This window comes from Aethalodelphis obliquidens, unplaced genomic scaffold (genome assembly GCF_003676395.1).
Source record: "Aethalodelphis obliquidens isolate GAN/ISIS:26980383/991018 unplaced genomic scaffold, ASM367639v1 scaffold75, whole genome shotgun sequence".
Lineage (NCBI taxonomy): Eukaryota > Metazoa > Chordata > Mammalia > Artiodactyla > Delphinidae > Aethalodelphis > Aethalodelphis obliquidens.
The window spans coordinates 6,734,128-6,757,410 of record NW_020838019.1 but is presented as its reverse complement, the minus strand read 5'-3'; the positions used below and the strand labels follow the sequence as shown (position 1 = coordinate 6,757,410).

Below are 23,283 nucleotides of genomic sequence, written 5' to 3'. Positions count from 1 at the left end.
ATTTATAATAGCTGCTCTGAGGTCTTTTGTCTCCTAAGTCTAACATCTGGATGCCCTCAGAAAGTATCTGTGGATGATATTTTGTCTCCTGTTTCTTTGAATATCTCATGAATTTTTGTTCTTGTTTAAAATTGGACATTTAGGACACTATATTGTAACATCTCTAGATTCCAGCCCTCCACAGGGTTGCTGTTGCTGTTGTTGTTTGGTGACTTGCCTGGACTACTTCTGTAGTCTTTTTCCCTCACTATAGCCACTGATGTCTCTGCTAAGTTTTTGTTTGCTTGTTTTATTCTTGTTTTAATTTTAAGCCTGAACATAGTTTAGTGGTCAACCAGTGGTTGTTGAGAGTTGTGTTTAAACAGCTTGAGCTGGCAGGCTTCCACCCTTTGCTTATGGATCAGTGTATGGCTTGGGTAATGCATTCAAAGTTCAGACAGTCTACAAGTCTCACATTCAGCCAGGGACAAGTAGCGTACTAGTGTCTTTTCTGACTCCCACTGTCTTTACTGAGGTTCAGTAGATTTTCTCAAATAAATGCTTCTTAATTTGTTGTATACCTTTGATCAGTTTCCAGAGTTCTTAAGTGATTATTTCTGTTCATTCTATCCAGTGTTATCATTGCTTTTTGTGGAATATATTTACTGAGCTCTTCACTCAGCCATTCTGTAAGTCTCACCTGTGCCTGTAGTAGAAGTTTCTCACCTCCCTATATTCCACCTGTGTCCTTTTTGCTACCTAAAGTCTAGAGTTGTTTAGTTTTTTCTTTCCTAGCCAGCCATTAAAAGAAGTGTCAAACACTTGAGAACCAAGTAATGGATACCCATAAACAAAAGTTATGCTTGAAATATAGGTTTGGTTTTTTCATGTCAGGGATTTTCATACTGAAAATTCTAGTATGATGATTAAAATTTGTGACTCAATATTATGTATTCAGCTAGGTGATACTTTTTGTTACTGCTATATGTTTTGGGTGGTTTGTTTATTTTATGGACTTTTTTTTACTGTGCTACTATTAATTTGGAATAATTTAACAAATCCCAGTAAAATGTATTTAAAATTAGAACTATGTAGTAACATAAAGACTCCTTAGGATACATATATTATTTGAAATTTTGAAGTTTTAATATATTTTTCTGCAGACACACAAGAATATCAAGTCAAAATGAAGCTTGTTATCTGAGCTATAACCCAGATAATATCTTAGAGGAAGGCTAAGAATTCTGAAGAATCTCTGAATTTAATTTCAGTGAATTAAAATATTTCTAAGTCAATTATCTCATCTTTGAATTAGTATTATCTTTGAGGCCTTAACTTCTGAAAGCAGTCTGCTTGAGAGATGAACCTATCATAGATCCTTTTGTCTTATTTTGTTCTCTTAAGTCATTTGACTTGTGAGTAAAAGCCAGACTTATTTTTAATAAGTTGTGGGTAGTTCTTTTTGCTCTTCTTTAATTTTTATGGTAATAAAACTTCACTCTAGCATTAATTAAAATTCTTTTTGTAATTTGACAGGAATATTTGAGTTAACAGATCATAAAAAGCAGCCTGCAGGAAGCATCCACGTTATACTGAAATGGAAATTTGCTTACCTTCCACCAAGTGGATCCATAACAACTGAAGGCTTAGGGAATTTCGTACACGAAGAAGAGTCTGAAGTTGTTCAAAGACTACCTCCAGCATCCTCTGTTAGCACACTAGTTGTAGTGAGTAACAGTGACTTTGAATTTCCTATGAAAGTAAATAGCCACATAAAAGAGAAAAAAAAAATCTGAAAGGTATGTTCATCATTCTTAGTTTGACATATTGGTTTATCTTAGGCACCAACACCTAAACCAAGACGTTTAACACCTAAAGATAAGAAGGTATCTTTTGTGGATATCACACCACTTCAGCGTTCTGTAAGTAGTAAACACTCAAAATACTAATTTTTTTTCCCATAACAAATATTCAGAATACATGATATAGTATACCCTCCCTGATTTAAACGGAAACAGATAAATAAAATACTTCTTCCCTTAAAATGTTGCCTTTGTAATTTGGCACTGTGTGTAAGTGTTACATGTTCTTACTCTTTGATCCGAACCCGCCTTTGGCCCCATATCTCTCTCCAGATACTGCCCGAATCCTCTGCCCCCATTTACCATAAAGCAAAACAGAACAAAACTCTTCAAAAAGTTGTCTTAATTCCATCTTCCTTTCCTCATACTGTTCCTTGCTCACACTAGTAAAACTTTTCCTCCTTAAAGCCACTCTTGCTAAGGTCACAGTGACTTTCACTTTGCCACTTTTCACAGTGGCCGATTCTCAGTCTCCATCTTAATCTCCCAGTAACCTTTGACACAATGGAATACTTGCTCCTTTTACCCTTGGCCTCTGGGATACCATGCCTTCCTAGTTTTCCTCCAATTTAGCCAGTTATTCTTCTCATTCTCCTGGACCATAACTCTAAATGTTGAAGTACCTCAGCAGTCAAACTTCAGACCTAGACCTCTTCTCTTCTCAATCTGTATCTAAGTAAAGAGATCTTATCCAAAAAACAAACAAGTAAATGAACAAACATAACAAAACAGAAACAGAGTTAAAGACAGAAAGAACAAATGTGGTTGCCAGAGGAGAGAGGGGTAGGGGGGAAGAGACAAATAGATGAAAGAGGAAAGGAGATACAAACTTCCAGTTGTAAAATAAATGGGTCACAGGTATGAAATGTACAAAGTGAGGAATATAGTCAGTAACTATGTAGTATCTTTGTATGGTGACATATCATAACTAGACTTATCGTAGTGATCATTTTGAAATGTAAAGAAATAGAGAATCACTGTGTTATGTAACAGGAACTAACATAGTGTTGTAAGTCAATTATACTTCAAAACCAAACAAATTCATAGAAAAAGAGATCAGATTTCTGGCTACCAGAAGCATGGGATGGGGAAGGGACAATTGGATGAAGGTGGTCAAAAGGTACAAACTTCCAGTTATAAGATAAATAAGTACTAGGGATGTCATGTCCAACATGATAAGTATAATTAACACTACTATATTTTATATATGAAAATTATTAAGAGAGTAAATCCTAAGTGTGCGTGTGCATGTGCATGTGTGTGTGTGTGTGTGTATATGTGTGTGAAAAAGTCTTATCATGATTGGGGATTTAATAATAAATACAAAGTAACATACATGCATGTTTTCACATTAATGTAAGGAGACCTGTACTTCTCCTGAAGATATGAAGGAAATTTCACCAGAAGTGGAACATACACCAGAAATAGAAATTAATATGCCAACTGTTTCACATATTCCTGAGGTATGTGTTTGTATTAAAATTATTTTGAAAGGTTTGTTTTTTAAAGACTTTGTCTTTGCATTGACATGGATCAAGAAATCATATCGTTGATCCTATTTTTATATATGACTTCCTTGGAATAGAAATGTCAAAAATATCACAAGTATAACAGTTACAATTAAGCAGACATTAGTAGGTAGTAAATACATATGTGAATTAAAGTATAATGTAAAATTCATTTTGAGATTAATGCTTTTTTATTCTTAGTTTATAATCATATTTTAATTTATCTGCATATTTTCATTTATACAGCTTAAGTGATTATTTTCTAATGACTCATATATATAGTGCATGTAGTGCATATTTACGTGCTTAATTATCATTCAAGTGCTTCAGCAAGAATGCTATAAATGTGATCTAAGCAATAATATATCAACGTGCTTTTATTTCTTCAGGTTTCTCAGGAAAGCAGTGTAGATAAGGTAAAAGAGAATACAGAGAAAGTACAACAAGGAAGAGATGATGATGTGTCTTTACTCTCTGAGGGTCAGCTTGCAGAACGAACTTTGACTTCTTCTGAAGATGAAACAGAAATAACTGAAGAACTGGAACCAGAAGGTGACTTTCTTTTTTAAATTAACATTATTTCCTTAACTCTGTTTTATTTAATCTGTTAGAGTGTGCATGCCTCATAGAACATCTTCATTTAATAGTGACTGTACTTCCTGATAGCTGTTTCTTGACAGAAATGATGGGATATATAGGTCAGTCTGGTCAACTGTGGTCAGGTGGAATTGTTGCATATCTTCTTATTTCAACTTGGAGCACCACAACAGAATGCAAGTATTGTGGCTGACCATGTTCCCAGTTTATATTTTAAGTGACTTTATAGCCTCTTTGGGTTCAGTACTGTTATCTGGGTTATTCTAGAGGATTTGACTTTTTAAAAATTAAAACTAAGAACTCAGACCAATAAAAGACAACTTGCATCATGATTTAATTTATATAAACATCTAGAAAAGGCAAACAGATTAATCTCTTGTGACAGAAAGCATTTAAGTGGTTGCCTAGGGAAGGACGAACGGGAATAGAAAGGTGCAGAAGGAAAGAGATTACAAGGGGGCATGAGGAAATTTTGGGGGGTGATAGATATGTTCACTGTCTTAATTGTGGTGGTGGTTTCACAGAATTACATATTTGTCAAAATATATAGTTTCAGAATGTAAATACAGACTTTGTACTTTAAATTTGTGTGGTTTATTATATGTCAGTTTACTGCAATAAAGCTGTAAAACCTTTAAAAATGTTTTTAAATAGTAGGAATAACTTGATTTTGACACAGTAGTATTGGTTAGGCTGTTAGACATTATTACCATGTTCTTCTCTTTAAAAAAATTTTTTTAATTTCGTACTAGAGCAAGCTACATTCTTATTTCCTTTGTTTCTGCTAAAACTAAACCTGGAATTTTTCAGTCATTTTTTTCTCTTTTCTAAAATGTAATATAAATATCTTTACTGCTAAAAAAATCCAGACATGATTACCATATTGTTCTTTTAAGGTTATCCTTGTAATGTATGCTTATTTCTCTCCATGTCACAAAGTGCAAATATAATTGGTTTAACAGATTTAAACCAAAAAAATTTTATTTTTTAACAGATGAAGAAGACAGATCAGCTTCTGACAGTGATGAGTGTATTATTCCAGGTCCTACCGCCAAGACCATCAAACAGGTCAGTAACCTGATATCAACCAGAAATGTTCTGAAATAAAGCTGCTTTTCATTCATAGTTTATCAGTCTTCATATATGAAAATCTTAAGGCAGAATATTTCTGGAAAAATTTTAATGTGTTATCATAATCTTATCCAAGTAATCATCTAGTACGAGAAAATTTTATTTACACTTTCATTATGTAACAGACCATAACATGTAAGTGTTATTTTTGCTTACATGTTTAAGAGTACCTAACATCAGTAGCTTCAATAGTTACTTGCTAAAACCAGCTGACTTCTCTGACTCCTTTTCAGAACCATTATACAAAGATGTATTAAATCAAATCTGAACTTTAAAGAATTCAAAATGTGAGATTGCATTTAAAACTATAATAACTTACACATGTGAATTCATACGCTATTCACATGTGTAAGTTATCTAAATATGTCACTGATAAGCTATTAAAGTTATTTCATTCTGCCAAAAAATTAAACCCTTAGAAGGTAATTAATTTCATATAGGTATACTTCGCTTGTTTTGTAGCACATTGCTGAAAAGTAGTATGTAAATTGAAATTTTGAGAAGAAAATTATACTTTAATTTACATAGGAAGTGTCCCACTTACCAGAGCATTTCTCATTGTAAGGGGAGAAAAAGGTTTTATAAAGTAAATGTAAGTAAAGTGCTAGCTTTTTCTATTCATCTACATTAATTTTCCTGAAATGATTAATTGTATTCCTTTTCTTTAGAATTTCTACTTTATTTTTAAGAATTGCAATACTTATTTCAACTCTTAAAATCTCACATTCTTAGCTTAATCTCTCTGCAGAACAAACCCATAAAACAGAACATTTCAGTTGTCACAGATGCCTCCGTAAAATAGAGAAATCCGTTGTTTCCATGATTGACAAATACAAACAGATGATTATAAATATATATACAGAACAACTCATCTGTCCAAAGTTTTATTATAATTATTATTATATAATTATTAATTATAATAACATCATCTAACGTATAGTGTACTGATATATGGAATCATTATTGCTCAAAAGTGATAAATTAAAAAAGGAATCTTGCATATGGTTGCCTGAAGACTTAATTATAGCATTTAGTTCAATTCAGTTTAATTCGTTTGCTTTGTCAAATCTGAAATTGTTAAATTATTTTATCAAAATAAATCAAATTATTTCAGTGAAAAGAAATTCTCTACCCTCTACTGGAAATTTTTGATAATGGGAATCAATGGGAAAATGAGCCTCTTTTGTGGAATTTAGCTGTCTAGCCATTTGTATTAGTCAGCTTTCCAAAGAAACAGAACCAATAAGATAAATTTATATATAGAGAGAAAGAAAGTTACTAAAAGGAATTGTCTCTCGTGATTATGGAGAATATGGAGTCCCAAGATCTGCAGTCTACAAGCTGGAGACCCAAGGAAGTCAATGGCTTAGTTCCAGTCTGAGTTGGAAGACCTCAGAACTAGGAGAGCCCATGGTGTGAGTTCCTGTCCTAAAGCAGGCAGGCAGGAGACCTACAAAGAGTAGATGTTTCAGTTCTGTTCAAGGGCAAGAAAAGACCAATGTCCCAGCTCAAGGCAGTCGGGCAGGAAGAGTTCCCTATTACTCAGCCCTTTTGTTCTATTCAGGTCTTCAATTAATTGGATGAGGCCCCATCCACATTAGAGAGTATAATCGGCTTTACTCAGTCTGCCAATTCAAATGTTAATCTCATCCAGAGGCACCTTCACAGACTTACCCAGAATAATGTTTGACCAAATGTCTGGGTACCTCGTGGCCCAAACAAGTTGCATATAAATTTAACCATCACATCATTTTATTAAGAATACTCCATTCATTACATCAAGAGTAGTAAGCCTGCAAGCTTGATTCAGATATCTCTCTCACATGGTTCACATTTCTTTCTCAATAGTTCTGCAAGACTCTGCTTACTTCCATCACGATTTTTGAAAGGCTATATTGTTTAGCCTTTTGAACATAACAATATGAGATACTGAATCAGTCCTAGGGTCTACAGGACTAGTACCAAGGGGTATATTTATCTAGCCAATCTACAAACAGCACTCATCTCTCTTGTTATAACTCAGCGATTCCCAGGGATTCACCATCTGCAGTTTGTGATCACTCTTCCGTAAGGAGGTAGATATAGTGTTCCGGCCCTGCCCTCAGGAAACATTACATTCATTGGGAAGATGTTTTCATGAAAAAGTCAAGTAGTAATTCAGCAGTTAAATTACAATATAAAACAATGTCAGGAGACAGTACCAATGATTAATAGTCAGATATTTGAGCTAAAGAATAAAGCTGTTTGGGACCTATCTTCCTCATTTTCCAAATGAGTAAACTGAGATTTTGAAATAAGGTGACTTGCTGACAATCATGCCACTAATTAAGGAAGTTCAGAGGAAGGAGAAATTTGGAGTGATTTTTCAATAGACTTCATTAAGGATATGCCCACAAGCTGGCTCACCCACCCTTTCTCATAGTTTCGTGTCTGCTTTTTCTCATTTTAAGCTGACTTTTTCTGCTTCACTTGCTTACTGCCCAAAGATAGCCACACAGAACACCCAGCCCCAAGGAGAAGGATCTGATGAGCCATGTCTAGCCTCTGGATTGGGTCCATCTTTATCAGTTGTGCTCCTTTGACCCATTTAGCTGTGGCCAGTCACACAGTAGAAAGGAGTGTCCTGCTTTAACTGTGACAACTCAAAGATGTGGATATATGGCAGCAGGGAGAAAATCATGTGCATTTTCACTGCAGGCAGGGATGCACATTATGTTTCAGAAGTCAAGAATACACTAACTGGAGAAGCCTTTCTGTAGAAAGGGATAGAAGACTTCAGTTACAATGGTGAAGACTAAATGTTTTGGATTTTATCCAAGAGACACTAGGGAGACATTGCAACAGTTAATTTTATTTTCTAAACATTGTATTCATCATCTAAGAGTAACTTTCAAAGTATGGAGAAATGCTATCTAAATTATGTCATCTTAGACCAGTGATTTTCAACTGGGGGCAGTTTTGCCACCCAAGGGACGTTTTGGCAACGTCTGGAGGCATTTTTGGTTGTCACACTGGGAGGGACTACTACTGGCATCTAGTGGTTAGAAGTCAGGGCTGCTGCTAAACGTGCAGCAAAGCATAGGACCCACGACAAAGAACTATCTGGCCTAAAATGTCAATAGTGCTGAGGTTGAGAAATCCTATATCAGACTTTCAACAGAATCGTGTATGTATTGACAACATTGCTAGCATCTCAGTGCAGTTATACAGTGCTCTTAACTAAGAGTAAAGAACTTTGATTTAACCAAGAAGTTTAGTGAAAGAGCTGTTCCTCTAAAATATTCAATTAATTCTAATGTACACATATATTTTTCCTTTGTAGTAAACTGGGTTTTTTCCTTATTACTTCCAGAAAAGTAATTTGTGTTACTTTGCTACAGCCTAATACAGCCTTCACTACCATTCCAAAATGTGATTTCCTATAATGGTTTTAGATGCTGTCTCAGAAGTGTGAATATCGTTTAAAGCAAGCGGCTATTTTAAGCAATGCTTTGTGCCTTGGTAGCCATTAATCAGCTCCCATGTGGTTTTAAAAATTCTACTTTTAGTAGAAGGTAATGACCAGAATCTTATGTTCATAGGTGAAATTTGGTTTTGTTAAATTATATAACAAATACAGTAAAATAGTATAATCTGTAAGCACAGAAACAAAATAAGAGATCATCATAATGTTGAAATACAGCATTTTCTAGTGATTGTACCAGTTTTTCTGTGTGCTAGCTACTTCTGCAAATCGTTTGATATGAGTCATGGAACCTTTTTCTTTACAGATTCCATAAGCAGTACAAAGAACTCCTGAATACATTTCACTCAGATTCATCAGTTGTTAACATTTGTTCATACTCTTTTCTAATCATTTCTCTTCTCTCTCCTATATATGCTTATATGCAGTATGTATACATCATAAACACACATTCTTACATACATAGTTGTAATGAATCATTTGATAGTTGCAGAGATCATGCCCCTTTACCCCTAAATACTTCAGAATAATAATACTGTAATCTACAGTTCTTATTAAAATTTTGCCAGTTGTCCCAGTATTATCCTTTATAGCATGTTATTAATCTGGTCCAGGATCAAATCCAGATCACACATTGCATTTAGTTTTCATTCCTCTGTAGCCTCCTTTAATGCGTAATGGTTCCTCAGCCTTCCATTGAGTTGGTCTTTCATAACATTGACATTTTTTAAGAATGCAGGCCATTTATATTGTAAAATGTCCTTCAATTTGGATTTGTGTGATTCAGGTTATTCGTTTTGGTAGGAATACTACAGGAGCAATGCTGTGTCCTTTTCAGTGCATGATACCAGGAGACACAGGATGTCATTTTATCTGATTGTTGATAGTAACTTTTAAGCACAAAAATACTTGTGGCTCATTAGTTTCTTCTTTTGTCTCCTCTTTAAGAACTGCTTCAGGTAGAAATCTCAGGACAGGAATACATAGCTTTCTTTGGAAGGGAAGATACTACTGAGTGTCTAATATGTGCTAAGCACATGCTATGTAATATCTCCCTATAGTTCTCACAGCAGTTCTTTATTCATTAGCATCTACTGTGTATCATACAAGAAACAATCCCTAGCCTCAAAAAATTCACAATCTAGGGCAAACACAATTACAATGCAGTGGTCAGCGCTAGGAGAATGGAATGCACAGCTGCTGTGGGAGCCTTCAGGAGGGGTGCCTAACTCAGCATGAGGGACCCTCATCAAGGATGGCTTCCTAGAGTCAGTGAAGCTTGAGCCAAGACTTGAAGATGATTAAGAATTAGTGGAAGCAGAGGAGGGGACATTATAGGCCAAAGAAACAAAAGCATAAGAATTTGAGAGAATGTGGAGCATGGCTTGTTCTGAGAATCAGAGCGGTTTTAGGATGGGCCAAGCCTATGGCACACATGGGGATCCCCAGGAGAATATGCTGAAAAGATAGTCATGTCCAGAGCATTGAGGCTTCTGTGTGTTATCTGAGGAGGTTGAAGTCTATCCTGAAGTTCTACGAGCGGCCAATGAGGATTTTTAAGGGAGGAGGAAGATCAGTCATTCGTTAAACAGGTAGTGAGCATTGTCTGTGTCCCGAGCCTTATTCTAGGGACTGGGAATTTAGCAGTGAATAAGAGAAATAAGTCTCTTGCTCTTGTGGAGCTTGCACTCTTGAATCACATTTTAAAAGATCCTGCTATCAATAAAGTAAAGAATAGATTAGAGGCACAGGGACTAGTTAAAAAGTAATTAAATAACCCCACTCTGTGGTTACCTCCACTTTGTAGAAATTTTTTAAATTGCCTTTACCTATAGCTATAATGTCACAAAATTGAGAATGAGAGTAGTGTCCTAGATAAACATCATTTATGCCAATTACGCTGTGAATTTCAATTATCTACTACACTGTGTAAGCAATTTAAGATTATTCGGTTTCTTTTTTTCATGTTACAGAATCTGACAGCTCATAGTTATTTTTTAGAAATGTTGATCCTTAAAAGGAATCTAACAGATTTCCCAGGACTCAGACATATTACTTGGTTCTTCCTCTTTTCTTCATGTCTGTGATGTATAATTAATCATAGATTACTTCATTTTGTTTCATTTCATTTACAACATTTATGAGCTTCACTTTGTCAGAATGAAATGCTTGTCCCCTCCTTTCCTTTCCAAGGTGGCATAATTAATGTTAGCATCTTTTTTAACAGACTACATAAAGTTTAGTGGCTGGATTAAATCAAGTCATTAGCATAACGTGCCACCCAATTTGCCCCTATCTCTATTCGTTTCCAGGACATCAAAGTGCCACAGAGCACCAGTGTAATTGGGCCTTGCTGGCCTGTCAGGTTCCGTCAGCCTGATGACTGCTGCTTTTACTAAAAAGCTTCTAGGCATGATAATTACTGGGGGTGGGGAGTCTGAGAAATGTAAAACTTTGGACATTTCTCTATGAATATTTTATTAATTTGAATAATCAGAAGTTAACAGTATCAATTTGATGTATAATACATTGATTAAAAGCCTTGTTTTAGGTCCTCAAAATAGACATCAAAACCGAAAGTTTGCATCTGCCATAGCATTAAAAAAAAAGAATTATCAATCCTTCTTTCACATTATTCCTAATTTCACCATGTAAGCAATGCAGCTCTCAATTTTTACAACTAAATATATTGCCTTCAACTCACAGATTTCTTAAAGTGTGCCCACAGGTGAGAATGGGAGATCACAGGCTAAAGAGTAATGATCTTTTTTGTGCAACGCACATTTACATCTTTCTCCATTCCTACTAATAGCAGTTTTGTAAAAGCTGCCATATTCAATCGGACTGAAATTCAGTTCCACCCAGATGCCAGGTTCTCTTGAACAACATGAGCTGGCGTTCCCAGGTGATCGCAGTAATGATGTCCAGCAAAATATGTTTTAAAGCTTTGAAAAGCAAAATGCATAAAGCAGCTCACCACTTTTAGCACTCATGTATTACATGTTGTTAAATCACTTCAGAATCAAAGATGATATCCTATCAGTGGGTAGAGTAAGCCCCTCCCACTGTTTTACATATGGAAGCTTAAGCTAGATAACCAGAAATGCTGGATTACTCTCCTGATATTGATTGCCTTTAAAACTATTTTTTATATTTTGTAACTTAATTATCTCTTACTAATATACCACGGACATCTTTCCATAGCAGTATACTCTATTTCTTTTTTTGCATATGCATAATATTACATTGTATAGCTGTACCATATTTATTTAAATAAGCACCTTTTGGTGGACCCTTTGGTTTCTATCAGTTTTTGCTAATACAGACATTTCCAGATTAAGTGCTTTTGTACAGAACATTTTTACACAAAATGTGTAGAAATTACTGTTTCCTCATATCACACTTCATGTCCAATTTATGAATAAGAAATACCTCACTGATGATTCCATTTAAAAAGAAGCAAACAAAAAGGTATATTTGTTCATACATAGTATATTTGTACATACATACATATGTATTTCTTTTTCACACACACACACACTGTGTTTTATTTTTACAAGAGATAAATAAACTGACGCCAAGCATTGTAAATGGATGACCACAACAAAAGCAACAATGATTGCAATTACCAAACACGAAACACACTCATACTGTGTCATAATAGTGACATTCAGTCCAGGAATCCTCCACTGTAACAGCTCCTTTACTTTGCAGTGATAATTGATTTGTATATTTTTTGCCTCTGAGTCCTTGTGGGATATATATTTTTTTTATTCAAACAGAAAGTCACAAAAATTATAATCATCCTCATCAGTTCACTCAGTCCCATGTAATTAATTTTTTTTCATCTTGATCTTTTGTTAGCACTTTTATGAATTCATCAGTTTTCCATTAGAGTTCTGAAAATGCTTATTCATTCAGTTCAGCAGTATAGTCAGTTACCAGAAACCTGTACTTGTCAGAGTCTTTGCCATGAATTCCTTGAAGATGAAACCCTTTTATAGGAACATTTTTGCAAAAGCAACAGAGTACACCCAGAACTGTCTGTAAATGACAAAAGACTTAAAAATGACCACAGTTAAAAATTTGATGAAAGTTCATGATAATGCAATTGACAAGGAAATTTAGTTATTTCTGAGATATACATTCTAAAGTAATAACTAGAATTATGACTTATAACATTATACCAGAACATATAAGATTTTTAGAAATTTCATGTAATGTCTGAAACATTTATGTTAACATATTTCCATACAAATAACCCAAAGAAAGTTTAGTATTAGTTGTTTTTTTTGTTTGTTTGTTTATACTGCAGGTTCTTATTAGTCATCAGTTTTATACACATCAGTGTATACATGTCAATCCCAATCGCCCAATTCAGCACACCACCATCCCCACCCCACCGCAGTTTTCCCCCCTTGGTGTCCATACGTTTGTTCTCTACATCTATGTCTCAACTTCTGCCCTGCAAACCAGTTCATCTGTACCATTTTTCTAGGTTCCACATACATGTGTTAATATACAATATTTGTTTTTCTCTTTCTGACTCACTTCACTCTGTATGACAGTCTCTAGATCCATCCACGTCTCAACAAATGACTCAATTTCGTTCCTTTTTATGGCTGAGTAATATTCCATGGTATATGTGTACCACAACTTCTTTATTCATTCATCTGTCGATGGGCATTTAGGTTGCTTCCATGACCTGGCTATTGTAAATAGTGCTGCAATGAACACTGGGGTGCATGTGTCTTTTTGAATTATGGTTTTCTCTGGGTATATGCCCAGGAGTGGGATTGCTGGATCCATACATATGTATTTTTATATGAGCGTACAGATATAACATTTAGGTTTATGTAAGCAAAGAAGATGTCTGGAAGTATATAATCCAAATACTGTTAGCAATGAGTATCTCTGGGACATGGGTCAGGGCAAGGGTCAGCAAACTATGGCCCATGTGCCAAATCCAGCCCTCTACCTATTTTTATAAATAAAGTTTTATTGGAGCACAGCACACTCATCATTTACATATTGTCTGTGGCCACTTCACTGTACGAGAGCAGAGTTGAGTACTTGCAACAGAGACCATATAGCCTGCAATGTGAAAAATATTTGCTGTCTAGCCCTTACAGAAAAAAATTTGCCAAGCCCTGAGTTAAAGAATGGGTGGAAACAAGGAACTTCTATATTTTACTTTTTAGGATTTATACTGTTGGATTATTTTTAGTGATGAATATAGATTGCTTCTAAAAAGGAAATAATTCGTTAGCTCATTCTGTACTAAAATGTTAAATAATAACTAAAGAACAGTTTAATATGAATTGTAGAAGCTTTTCTATAAATAGAAAAGGCCAACAAATAAAGGGTGAATCTTTTCTGGTTTAGAGCAGTGGTTCTCAAAGTGTGGTCCTCAGACCAGCAGCATCAGCATCTCCTGAGAATTTGTGACAGATGCAAATTCTTGGGCCCCACACTAGACCTAAGGAATCAGAAGCTCTGAGACTGGAGCCCAGAAATCTGTGCTTGTCAAGCCTTTCAGGTCATTCTGGGGTGTGCTAAAATTTGAGAACCGCAGCTTTAGGGAAAGGCAGTGCTTCTCACCATGGCTGCATATTAGAACCACCTAGGAAACATTTCTAAATGCCAGGGCCCAGGCTCCACTCAGATCAGTTAGATCAGAATCTTGTTTAAAACTCCCCCAGTGGTACTGATGTGCAGCCAAAATTGAGAACCACTGTTCTATAACATCTGTTCTCAATGATGGTGAAAGTAGAATAGCATATCAAAATAACCTGAAATTGAGGGTCATTTTTTAAATTCTCTCCTTCCTTCACAGTACTGCCATAGTAAGCCACTTTTAATGATGAAAATGTGTCATATCCCTCAGGTGTATTAGGACAGGAAAAAATATTCCAATCATCGCTTTAGAACATGCGGTAACAAACTTCTGTAATTTGCTGACCATTACAGATACAGTAATTTACATGGTATATAAGGGAGACAGTGTTCTAAAAATAAGCATTCTTAACCCTAGCACGAGTCTGATCTCCATCACTGAAGTTTTCACTATTTATATTATTTGTTCAACGTAGTTATCTTTTAACAGAACGTAATGAGAAAAGAAAGATTACTGTCACCAATGGAAACTGGATTAGGTTTGTTTTGTTTGTTAAAAACATTACCATCATTTGTGTGTGTGTGTGTTAATTCCCAATTTGGGAAGTGAAGTAGGGATCTAAAGTATCTCAGAAATAGTAAGCAGTATGTCGGAAATATGTATTAAATCACTACTTCTGTATTAATTGTTGTGTGTTAATTTTATAATGGTAGAGTATTCAACATGCAATGTATGATTTTTGTTGTTTTATGCTGTCATTGTATCTCAGCTGCTCAGGTGTCACTTAATAAATAAATAAATACTTAACTATTAAAACTATTAAAATGGAATAATCTCTGTAAAAAGAAAAAGAAAAAACATTATTACTTCAACAGTTGAAGTTTCTCTTTACTCTTATTTCTCCCAAAGAGCTATTATTTTTTTAAAAATCAAAAACTTTTCAGTCAAAACTTGTATGAAGAGTGGATTTGATTCCCAATCAAATTCCTTCTAAGTAGAAGCTTTGGAGCCTAGTGTGAGGTCTAGGGGACTTATTTCGAGTCTTTGAGATGACTGTGCCAGCCCCCAGCCTGAAGAAGAGAAGTTGTAAGAATCGCCATTAATCGTTATACAGCCTACCCTACTCACGTATGGCTCTGTCAATACCAATGGAGAGTTGGACTTTTTTTTTTTTTAATAAATTTATTTATTTTATTTATTTATTTTTGGCTGCGTTGGGTCTTCGTTGCTGAGCATGGGCTTTCTCTAGTTGCTGTGAGCGGGAGCTACTCTTCTTTGCGATGCACGGGCTTCTCATTGTGGTGGCTTCTCTTGCTGCGGAGCACGGGCTCTAGGGTGCACGGGCTTCAGTAGTTTTGGCGCATGGGCTCTACAGCGCAGGCTCAGTAGTTGTGGCACATGGGCTTAGTTGCTCTGTGGCATGTGGGATCTTCCCAGACTCCGGGTCGAACCCATGTCCCTTGCATTGGCAGGCGGATTCTTAACCACTGCACCACCAAGGAAGTCCCAGTTTGACTCTTTTTTTTTTAAATTTTTATTTATTTTTTTGCTGTGTTGGGTCTTCGTTTCTGTGCGAGGGCTTTCTCTAGTTGTGGCAAGCGGGGGCCACTCTTCATAGCGGTGCGCGGGCCTCTCACTATCACGGCCTCTCTTGTTGCGGAGCACAGGCTCCAGACACGCAGACTCAGTAGTTGTGGCTCACTGGCCTAGTTGCTCCGCGGCATGTGGGATCCTCCCAGACCAGGGCTCGAACCCATGTCCCCTGCATTAGCAGGCAGATTCTCAACTACTGCGCCACCAGGGAAGCCCCCCTGCAGTTTGACTTTTTGAACCAACTATTTTGAGCTTGTCTTAGAGCTCACTTCAATTAAACTTTTATTCTTAAGGGGCATAGACATAGATCATCACCTTCCATTTCCATTTTGTGTCTATTGTTTTGTTATAAAGTACCAGGTTCTACATACCTTGGCTCCTATAGGTAGGCTTTAATTATATTTATTTACACACACACATACACATATACAAAGTATTTTTATGCTGATAAAATAATACTCATGTAAACTTATATACCATTTGGGAAGTAACTTGATAATCCTACGAAGCTGACTTTCTCATACGTATCACCCAGCAATGCCAAGAGAACCACTCGCATACGCAAGAAAACATAAAAGGGTGTTCAATGCAACATCCTTTGTAACAGCACAAAATTTTAAACAACTTAATTGTTCATCAATAGAGAAATAAATAGACTAGAGATTATATAGACAATATAAATGGAATTCTATACAACAGTTAATATTAATGAATTAGATTTTAATTATAACCATGAATAAATCTCAAAAATATAGTATTGAGTGAAGAAATTGCAGAATGCTTAATAGACAGTGATACCATTCATATAAAATCTAAAAACAGAAAATAATATGTTGTTTATATATATATATGCATACATAGTAGAAAATATAAAAGCTTGTTTGGGAATGATACACACCAACTTCAGGATAGTGGTTACCTCTGGGGGAAATGAGGAAGAAGGGGAAAGGAATTGGGAGGGGGTGCTTTTCCCTGTATCCGAAATATTTTATTTCTTCCACAGTAACAGCAAAAAGATTTAAATCAGATACAGCAAAAAGGTAACATCTGTTTAAGATGTTGAGTACTTGAATATGCCAAATTATTTTCTTTATAGTTTAAAAAGTTAAAGAAATGCTTATTCACTGTAGAATTAAGAATGAAATAAAACTCACATGCAATCTCACCATAGTGAGATTTAAATCTAACTGACTGAAGCAAGTTCCAAACCTTTATCAGAGGCTATTCTCAGTTAAGCAATACTGTGTTTAAGGGCTGTCAAGTTGAATTAGTTTTTAGAAGCCTAACAATCCAACCCCATTGTGGCTGCTGTGATGGTTGAAACCAGAGGAAGAATTCAGCATGATCTTCTGAAGTACAACATAAAAAATTTAAGCATGCCAATAAAAGCCCAAGTAAATACTATAGAGAAATATGGCCTAAAATGTGAATTATAACATCAGTCAGGAAGCAGTAGTGGAATTGAGCCAAAATCATGAGAACTCTTAATGTTTTTTTCTCTGAGAGTAATACAAGCTGTCATCACATTTCTAGATCATTCAATCACATAAAGTATAGTGTCCATCTATACAGACAACTAAAAAGAAGTTGCACACAGTTCTTATTTGAGTGATTTCTGTTACTGCTGTTCACCACAATCAGAAATTTTAAATGCTCTTTTTATATGTTGATGCTGACATCTCGCTAACTAGGGAAGCTAATAGGATAACTGGTGAAGAGGACACAAACAGTACTGAGAAGTAGCATCACACCTAGTAACATGTTCACACGCATAGAAAAGAAACAAAACAAGAAAAGCCCAAAGCCTGTCCTGGCTGGCTAACCTATGTATGAGCAGGGTGTAATACAGAGGTATGACCAGTTGTATTCCTCTAGTAATCCTGAACAGACATTATTCTGCATCCGTCTAAAAGGCTATGTTTCAGTCGCTGTCATTTGAAACAGTATATTGTTACCCCTTCCAGTTCTCCTAATTGAAATTTTTTCAGTATTTTATTATGAAAATTTTCAAACATACAGAGAAGTTGAGCTCACAACAGTACCCTACCCCTAGATTCTACAAAATTGATCGGTGTTTGTAATAGTATTATTTAATTAAAATCTAGAATGGCAAGATTTCTATACATTTTTCAACAGTTAATAATCACCAACTTCCCAAAACGTAGTAGATACAATCAATATTTGTTAAAGGTGAAAACACTAATAATTGCAGCCTCACATATTTCTGGCAATATATAAAAGATATTCTGAATAGATAGAGGACATTCAGCGTCCCTTGACTCTATATCATTAAGTATTTATTGAGAGCCAGATCCTAGAGAGGATGTTAAATAGCAAAAGATGAATAAGTTATGGTCCTGGCCTCCAGGAACTCACAGTCTACAGAGAGAGGCACATATGTAAACAAATCCATGCAATACAATGTGACTAAAAAGTGCAGTGAGGGCCCAGAAGAGGAAGCAACTCAGTCTTGGAAATCAGTAATGCACTCATAAAAGGAGTACATGCATGCCCAGGGCCTCAAATAAGTGGAATTTTGTCTGATAGAGAAGATTTCAGATGCAAAAGCTCAGCAATATTAACAGTACACCACAGGTCTGGGGAAATGGCGAGAGTGTAGGGTAATTGGTTTTCAAGCAGAAATGTGATACCTGATTTGTTTTTAGGGAAAGAACTCTGCCACCAGAAGAAGAGTTGAGGCTGCAGGCAAGCAAGTAGACAGGCAGGAGTGCCTCACCTCTCTTACAGCCATGAGAATGGAGCCTTTTTTTTTTTTTTTTTGAGTGTGTACTGCATAATCACACCAGTGATGCAATAAGCAAGATAGTAGTCCCTCTATAACTGAACTTAGAGCCTCGTACCACACACCTGTCTGCTTACAGTTCTGCCAACCAGTTATTTTTTATGATTCCTTCTGATTTCTCCCTTCTTACTCTATAAAACTACTTTCTAATACTAGGAAACTGTTGAATTAGTTCCTTCCTCAGATCATGTGAGAACATAAAGAAGGAGTTTCTCTAGAGATAAAAATGAGAAAAAAAGAAAAAAAACGCATCTTGTTTTGTGTTTATATCTCCAGTAGCTGACACAGTGTTGAAATATCTTAAGCTTTCTGTAGCTCAGTGAAACATTGAAATATTTAGGAAGTAAAGTGAACAGGAATGAGTGATCTATAGGATATGGTGAATGTGAAAATGGAGATTTGCAAGAATGGCTCCAGGGTCTCCTGGTTCTGGGTGACCAGGTGGATGGTGACGTCATCACCTGAGATAACAAATATCTAGAGGATGAATGAGACTGGGGGAGAGAAGAGATCATGAGTTCATTTCTGACAGTAAGTTGGAGTTGTCTGGTAGTCAGTTGATGTGCTTCTTAATCTTGAAAATCTTCGTATATAATCTAGTTTGAACTTTTGATTCACAGAGCCATGAGAACAACCAGAATTGTTCCAGCGTTGAAAAATAAGTTGGCTAGCCCAATTAGCCAAAATTTATAATGTTTAGAAATTGTTTATTCAGGGTGTGCTTCCCTAGATATATACTGTTTGGAACTTATCCCTTTTTGGATTTATTTTAGCTTGATTCATGTAGCATCAAAGGAACAAAGAAATGATAACTAAACTCTGCCAGTTAAGTTAGAGAATTAAAAAGGACATGCTAGAGGTAATGAGGCTGGGTCAGGGTGGGGGGAATAACAGAAAAAAAAGAAAAAAAAATCTAGACCAGAAAGAAGACAGACATCCTAAAATTAATTTTAAAGCTTTTTTTTCTTTTTTGGTTCGTACAGTGGGTTTTCTTTTGCTTTACTTGGTTTCGGTATTTTGTTTGTCTGACTGTGATCCAAGTATCTACATTTATTTAGAATTCTATTTTGTATGTAGGCTTATTTGACAGCCCAAGTTCGTTCTTACAGTAACGCAAGTTTTCATATGGGGATTGTACAGTTAATATATTATTAATTTAAAAACGACTTAAATAAATTTTGTTCCCCTGCTATTTAAAAGTTAATTTGTCTCTTCATTGGGTTCTGTGATAAATTTTAAATTCCTCTCCTCACAATGTAGAAATAACCATGTATACCTCTTTTGCCTTTTTATAGCTATTTTCTAAAAATGATTCTTTTGTGCAGAAGCAGGAATGTTTTATGCTATTGTCATAACAATTCTAAGTTTGTCAAATTACAAGTTATGTAAAAGACTTAATTATGCACTGTGCTGCAGTTGAGCCAGAATTATAAAATATGTGTGTGCGTGCTATTTTGACAACCACAATACATTTTAAGGAAAAATAATATCATTTAAAATACTTTCTTTACCATGTTAGTCTTCGGCAAGCAGAGAAGGGCTTTTCTGAAGTGAGATTAGACAATAGAGCCAACTTCATTTTTTATGCACGTGAACGGAGAGGGCTTGAGGTTATTAGTTGAAACCGAGTAACCTTTCCAGGCTTTCATCTCTTTCTTTTCAAATTTGAATATGAAAAGCATATTCAAGTCAAAGACCATCACTTTAATGACATTTGGCAGTTATTTGATTTATTAGGTTTTAGAAAAAATTTTCCTTTAAATATTTCATCATACTATGCTAATCCTAGTAATATTGCCAGCTGCAGCCTTGTACCTGTATTAGTGGAGACAGAATGGTGTGGAATTTTCTCTGTCATCCTAGTAAAATTTCCATGAATCTACTGAATAATAAAATAACCTTATTGAAATATTCAGATTTAGGTTTTTAGTTAAAGTGTCTTAGAATACATAATAAAAGAAAATGTCTTTTGAAAGAAGGGGGTAAAATTACTTCATCAAATATTGAGGGGGTTTGCCAGCAATGGAAATTGTTCTTTATGGGAATATTTTTACAATAGGGTACCTATGCTTTTCAATTTGATTAATTATATTATATACTTTGAAATATCAAAATAGTAATCACTATGGTGAATTTACATACTGATTTACATCTGACAATGAATTCCTAAAAGTTGGTTATATAAGCAGGTCTTAGTATCAGGATTTTTAATTATTATTTTAAGTTATATAATTTATAGTAGGATGCCTCTGAATTTAATAAAGAGAGATTTAGTAAGGGAGAATAAAGAACAAATTTTAAATTGTAAACATTTAAAATCAAATGTAAACATTTAACCGAGGAATTATCTTAGTGTGATCTAATTTTTAAGTCATAGTCTATCATTTGTTTTAAATTATTACTCAAGGAAACATATGTGACTCTCATATAATGTTTGTGACACCCAAATCTATTAAATAAGGATTGAGATGGAAAATTACACAAATACATATTTTTAGTTAATTCTGTAAAAATGAGATAAAAATAGATTACAAGAAAATGGGTTAAATTCGATAAAAATTTTCTTTCTTTTGTTTGAAAACTTACTACTTATTGAATGAAATATGTTATGGCAGAATATATAAGTGAATGAACTGTAGCCCTAGTTAATATGGATTCGCGTAGCTACTTATGTTAGCATAGTAGCTATACAGTATTCAACAGGCTTTGATCTCTGAATAACCAAAACTTTCTCAGGTACCGTAGAGTAAATAAAAGCAGTGACAAACATGTATTTCATTACATAGTTTGAAACAAGGCCAACTGATACATGTCATTCTGAAAGTAATCGGAGATGAAGATCTCATAATCTTCATTCCTGATGGACTACTAGTGGGGTATTTATAGCCTCAAATGTAAATCAGGAGACTATTGCCATGACACTGTTAACTTCAAACCCTGGGGCATTAGAAGCTCATTCTCCCTCTCTCTGTCGTGAATAATCTATCATGTGTAACTAGACAGTAGGGTACAATACCTTCCAAAAAAGAAATCAGTGAAGGCCACTGCCTTTATGTTTTATTTAAAATTGATAGTGGAAAAGAGTGAAGGATTTTTTGTTCGTTTTATTTGTTCTGTATCTTTTTTTGTTTTTGCTCTTTAAACAGCCATCAGAAAAAATTCGGATTGAGATCATAGCTCTAAGCCTTAATGATTCTCCAGTAACTGCAGATGATACTATCCAGCGACTATTCATTGAGTGCCGATTCTACAGTCTTCCTGCTGAAGAGACACCTGTATCACTTCCAAAACCCAAGAGTGGGCAGTGGGTCTACTATAACTATAGCAATGGTAGGTATGGTATTTATAGTATAAACTTTTGTCTATGAAGGAAGGAAGCCAAAGGAACAGGGAAAAAGTACATTTCTCTAATGTTCACATAAAATCATGGAAGTGTTGTCAGAATAGATTAATAAAAGTCAAACCTGTAGCATAAGGATTAAGAAATTAAATTTAAGGTACAGTTGGCCCTCTGTATCCATGGTTCCACATCTTCAGGTTCAACTAAAATATGTTGGAAAATACTTGGGGAAAAAAATTCCAGAAAATTCCAAGAAGCAAAACTTACATTTGCCATGCATCGGTAACTATTTGCATAGTATTTACATCTATTTATATAATATTAAGTTTTATAAGTAATCTGAGATGATTTAAAATATACAGGAGGATGTGCACAGGTTATATATGCAAATACTACACCATTTTATATAAGGGGCTTGAGCACCCTCAGATTTTGATATCTGCGAGGGTCCTGTAACCAATCCCCCTCTGATACTGAGGGACAGCTGTAATGCTACAGTTAAAAGAAAACGAAAACAGTGGGAAAACAATGTTTCTAAATGTTCCTGCTATATCATAGAAAAATGCCACCTGTGTCTACAATTGAATTTAATCAAAAAATATGATATTTCAAGGAGAATAAAACTACTAGTTTCTTTATCATATGATTCTAACAATTTAATGGCCTAATTATTTCTGCATTTCTGCTCAATGTCATCACGTAGATGTTTTTACAATATACATGTATATCTCTCCCAGTGTCTAGATGCTCAGGATTTTAATTGAGTGATATAAGTTCTTAAAATACTTTTTCATTTTTTAGCCCACACATCCCTTCATAGCAGTAGGCAGGTGTTCTCTTTCAGGGCTTTACCTATCAGCTAGTTGATATGAAAGTCTGCTAGACCAGTATAGACCCAATAGGCACCCTGTAAATTCTTAGATCAACCAACTTTAAGACGTTTTTAAGGACAGTATATATCAGCGTATAATTAGAGGGGAGTAAAAAGATCATATCAAGCTGCCATGACCCTAAGTTAAAAGTGCTTATTAAGCTCTTCAAAAACCCTATATGAAAACAAACCAGAAAGATGGAGTGTTGCATTATCTTTAGCAAAACAGGCCATCTCATGCTAGTTGAACACCAATATTTTTTCCTCACCAGTTTTATAAATTTCTTTTTTTTTCTTTTTTTTTTTTTTTTTTGCGGTACGCGGGCCTCTCCCGTTGCGGAGCACAGGCTCCGGACGCGCAGGCTCAGTGGCCATGGCTCACGGGCCCAGCTGCTCCGCGGCATGTGGGATCTTCCCGGACCGGGGCACGAACCCCTGTCCCCTACATCGGCAGGCGGACTCTCAACCACTGAGCCACCAGGGAAGCCCTATAAATTTCATTTTAATCAACATGTATAA

The 23,283-nt window shown here is 35.3% G+C and overlaps 1 protein-coding gene across 5 annotated transcripts in view; it reads left to right on the top strand.

Annotated features, from left to right (window-relative positions):
* Positions 1-23,283, top strand: part of RPGRIP1L (RPGRIP1 like) — a 98,731-nt gene that overhangs the window by 58,393 nt on the left and 17,055 nt on the right. For 4 of the 5 annotated variants that reach the window (XR_003429836.1, XM_027092181.1, XM_027092180.1 and 1 more), the window contains 6 exons: positions 1,516-1,706; positions 1,821-1,901; positions 3,203-3,304; positions 3,739-3,901; positions 4,941-5,014; positions 21,700-21,883. Coding sequence is in view for 4 of the 5 variants with exons in the window: in XM_027092181.1 (XP_026947982.1) it covers positions 1,516-1,706; positions 1,821-1,901; positions 3,203-3,304; positions 3,739-3,901; positions 4,941-5,014; positions 21,700-21,883 (795 nt within the window). In the remaining variant the exon portion in view is untranslated. The remainder of the gene's footprint in view (positions 1-1,515; positions 1,707-1,820; positions 1,902-3,202; positions 3,305-3,738; positions 3,902-4,940; positions 5,015-21,699; positions 21,884-23,283) is intronic. The other variant, XM_027092183.1, reaches the window with a different exon arrangement.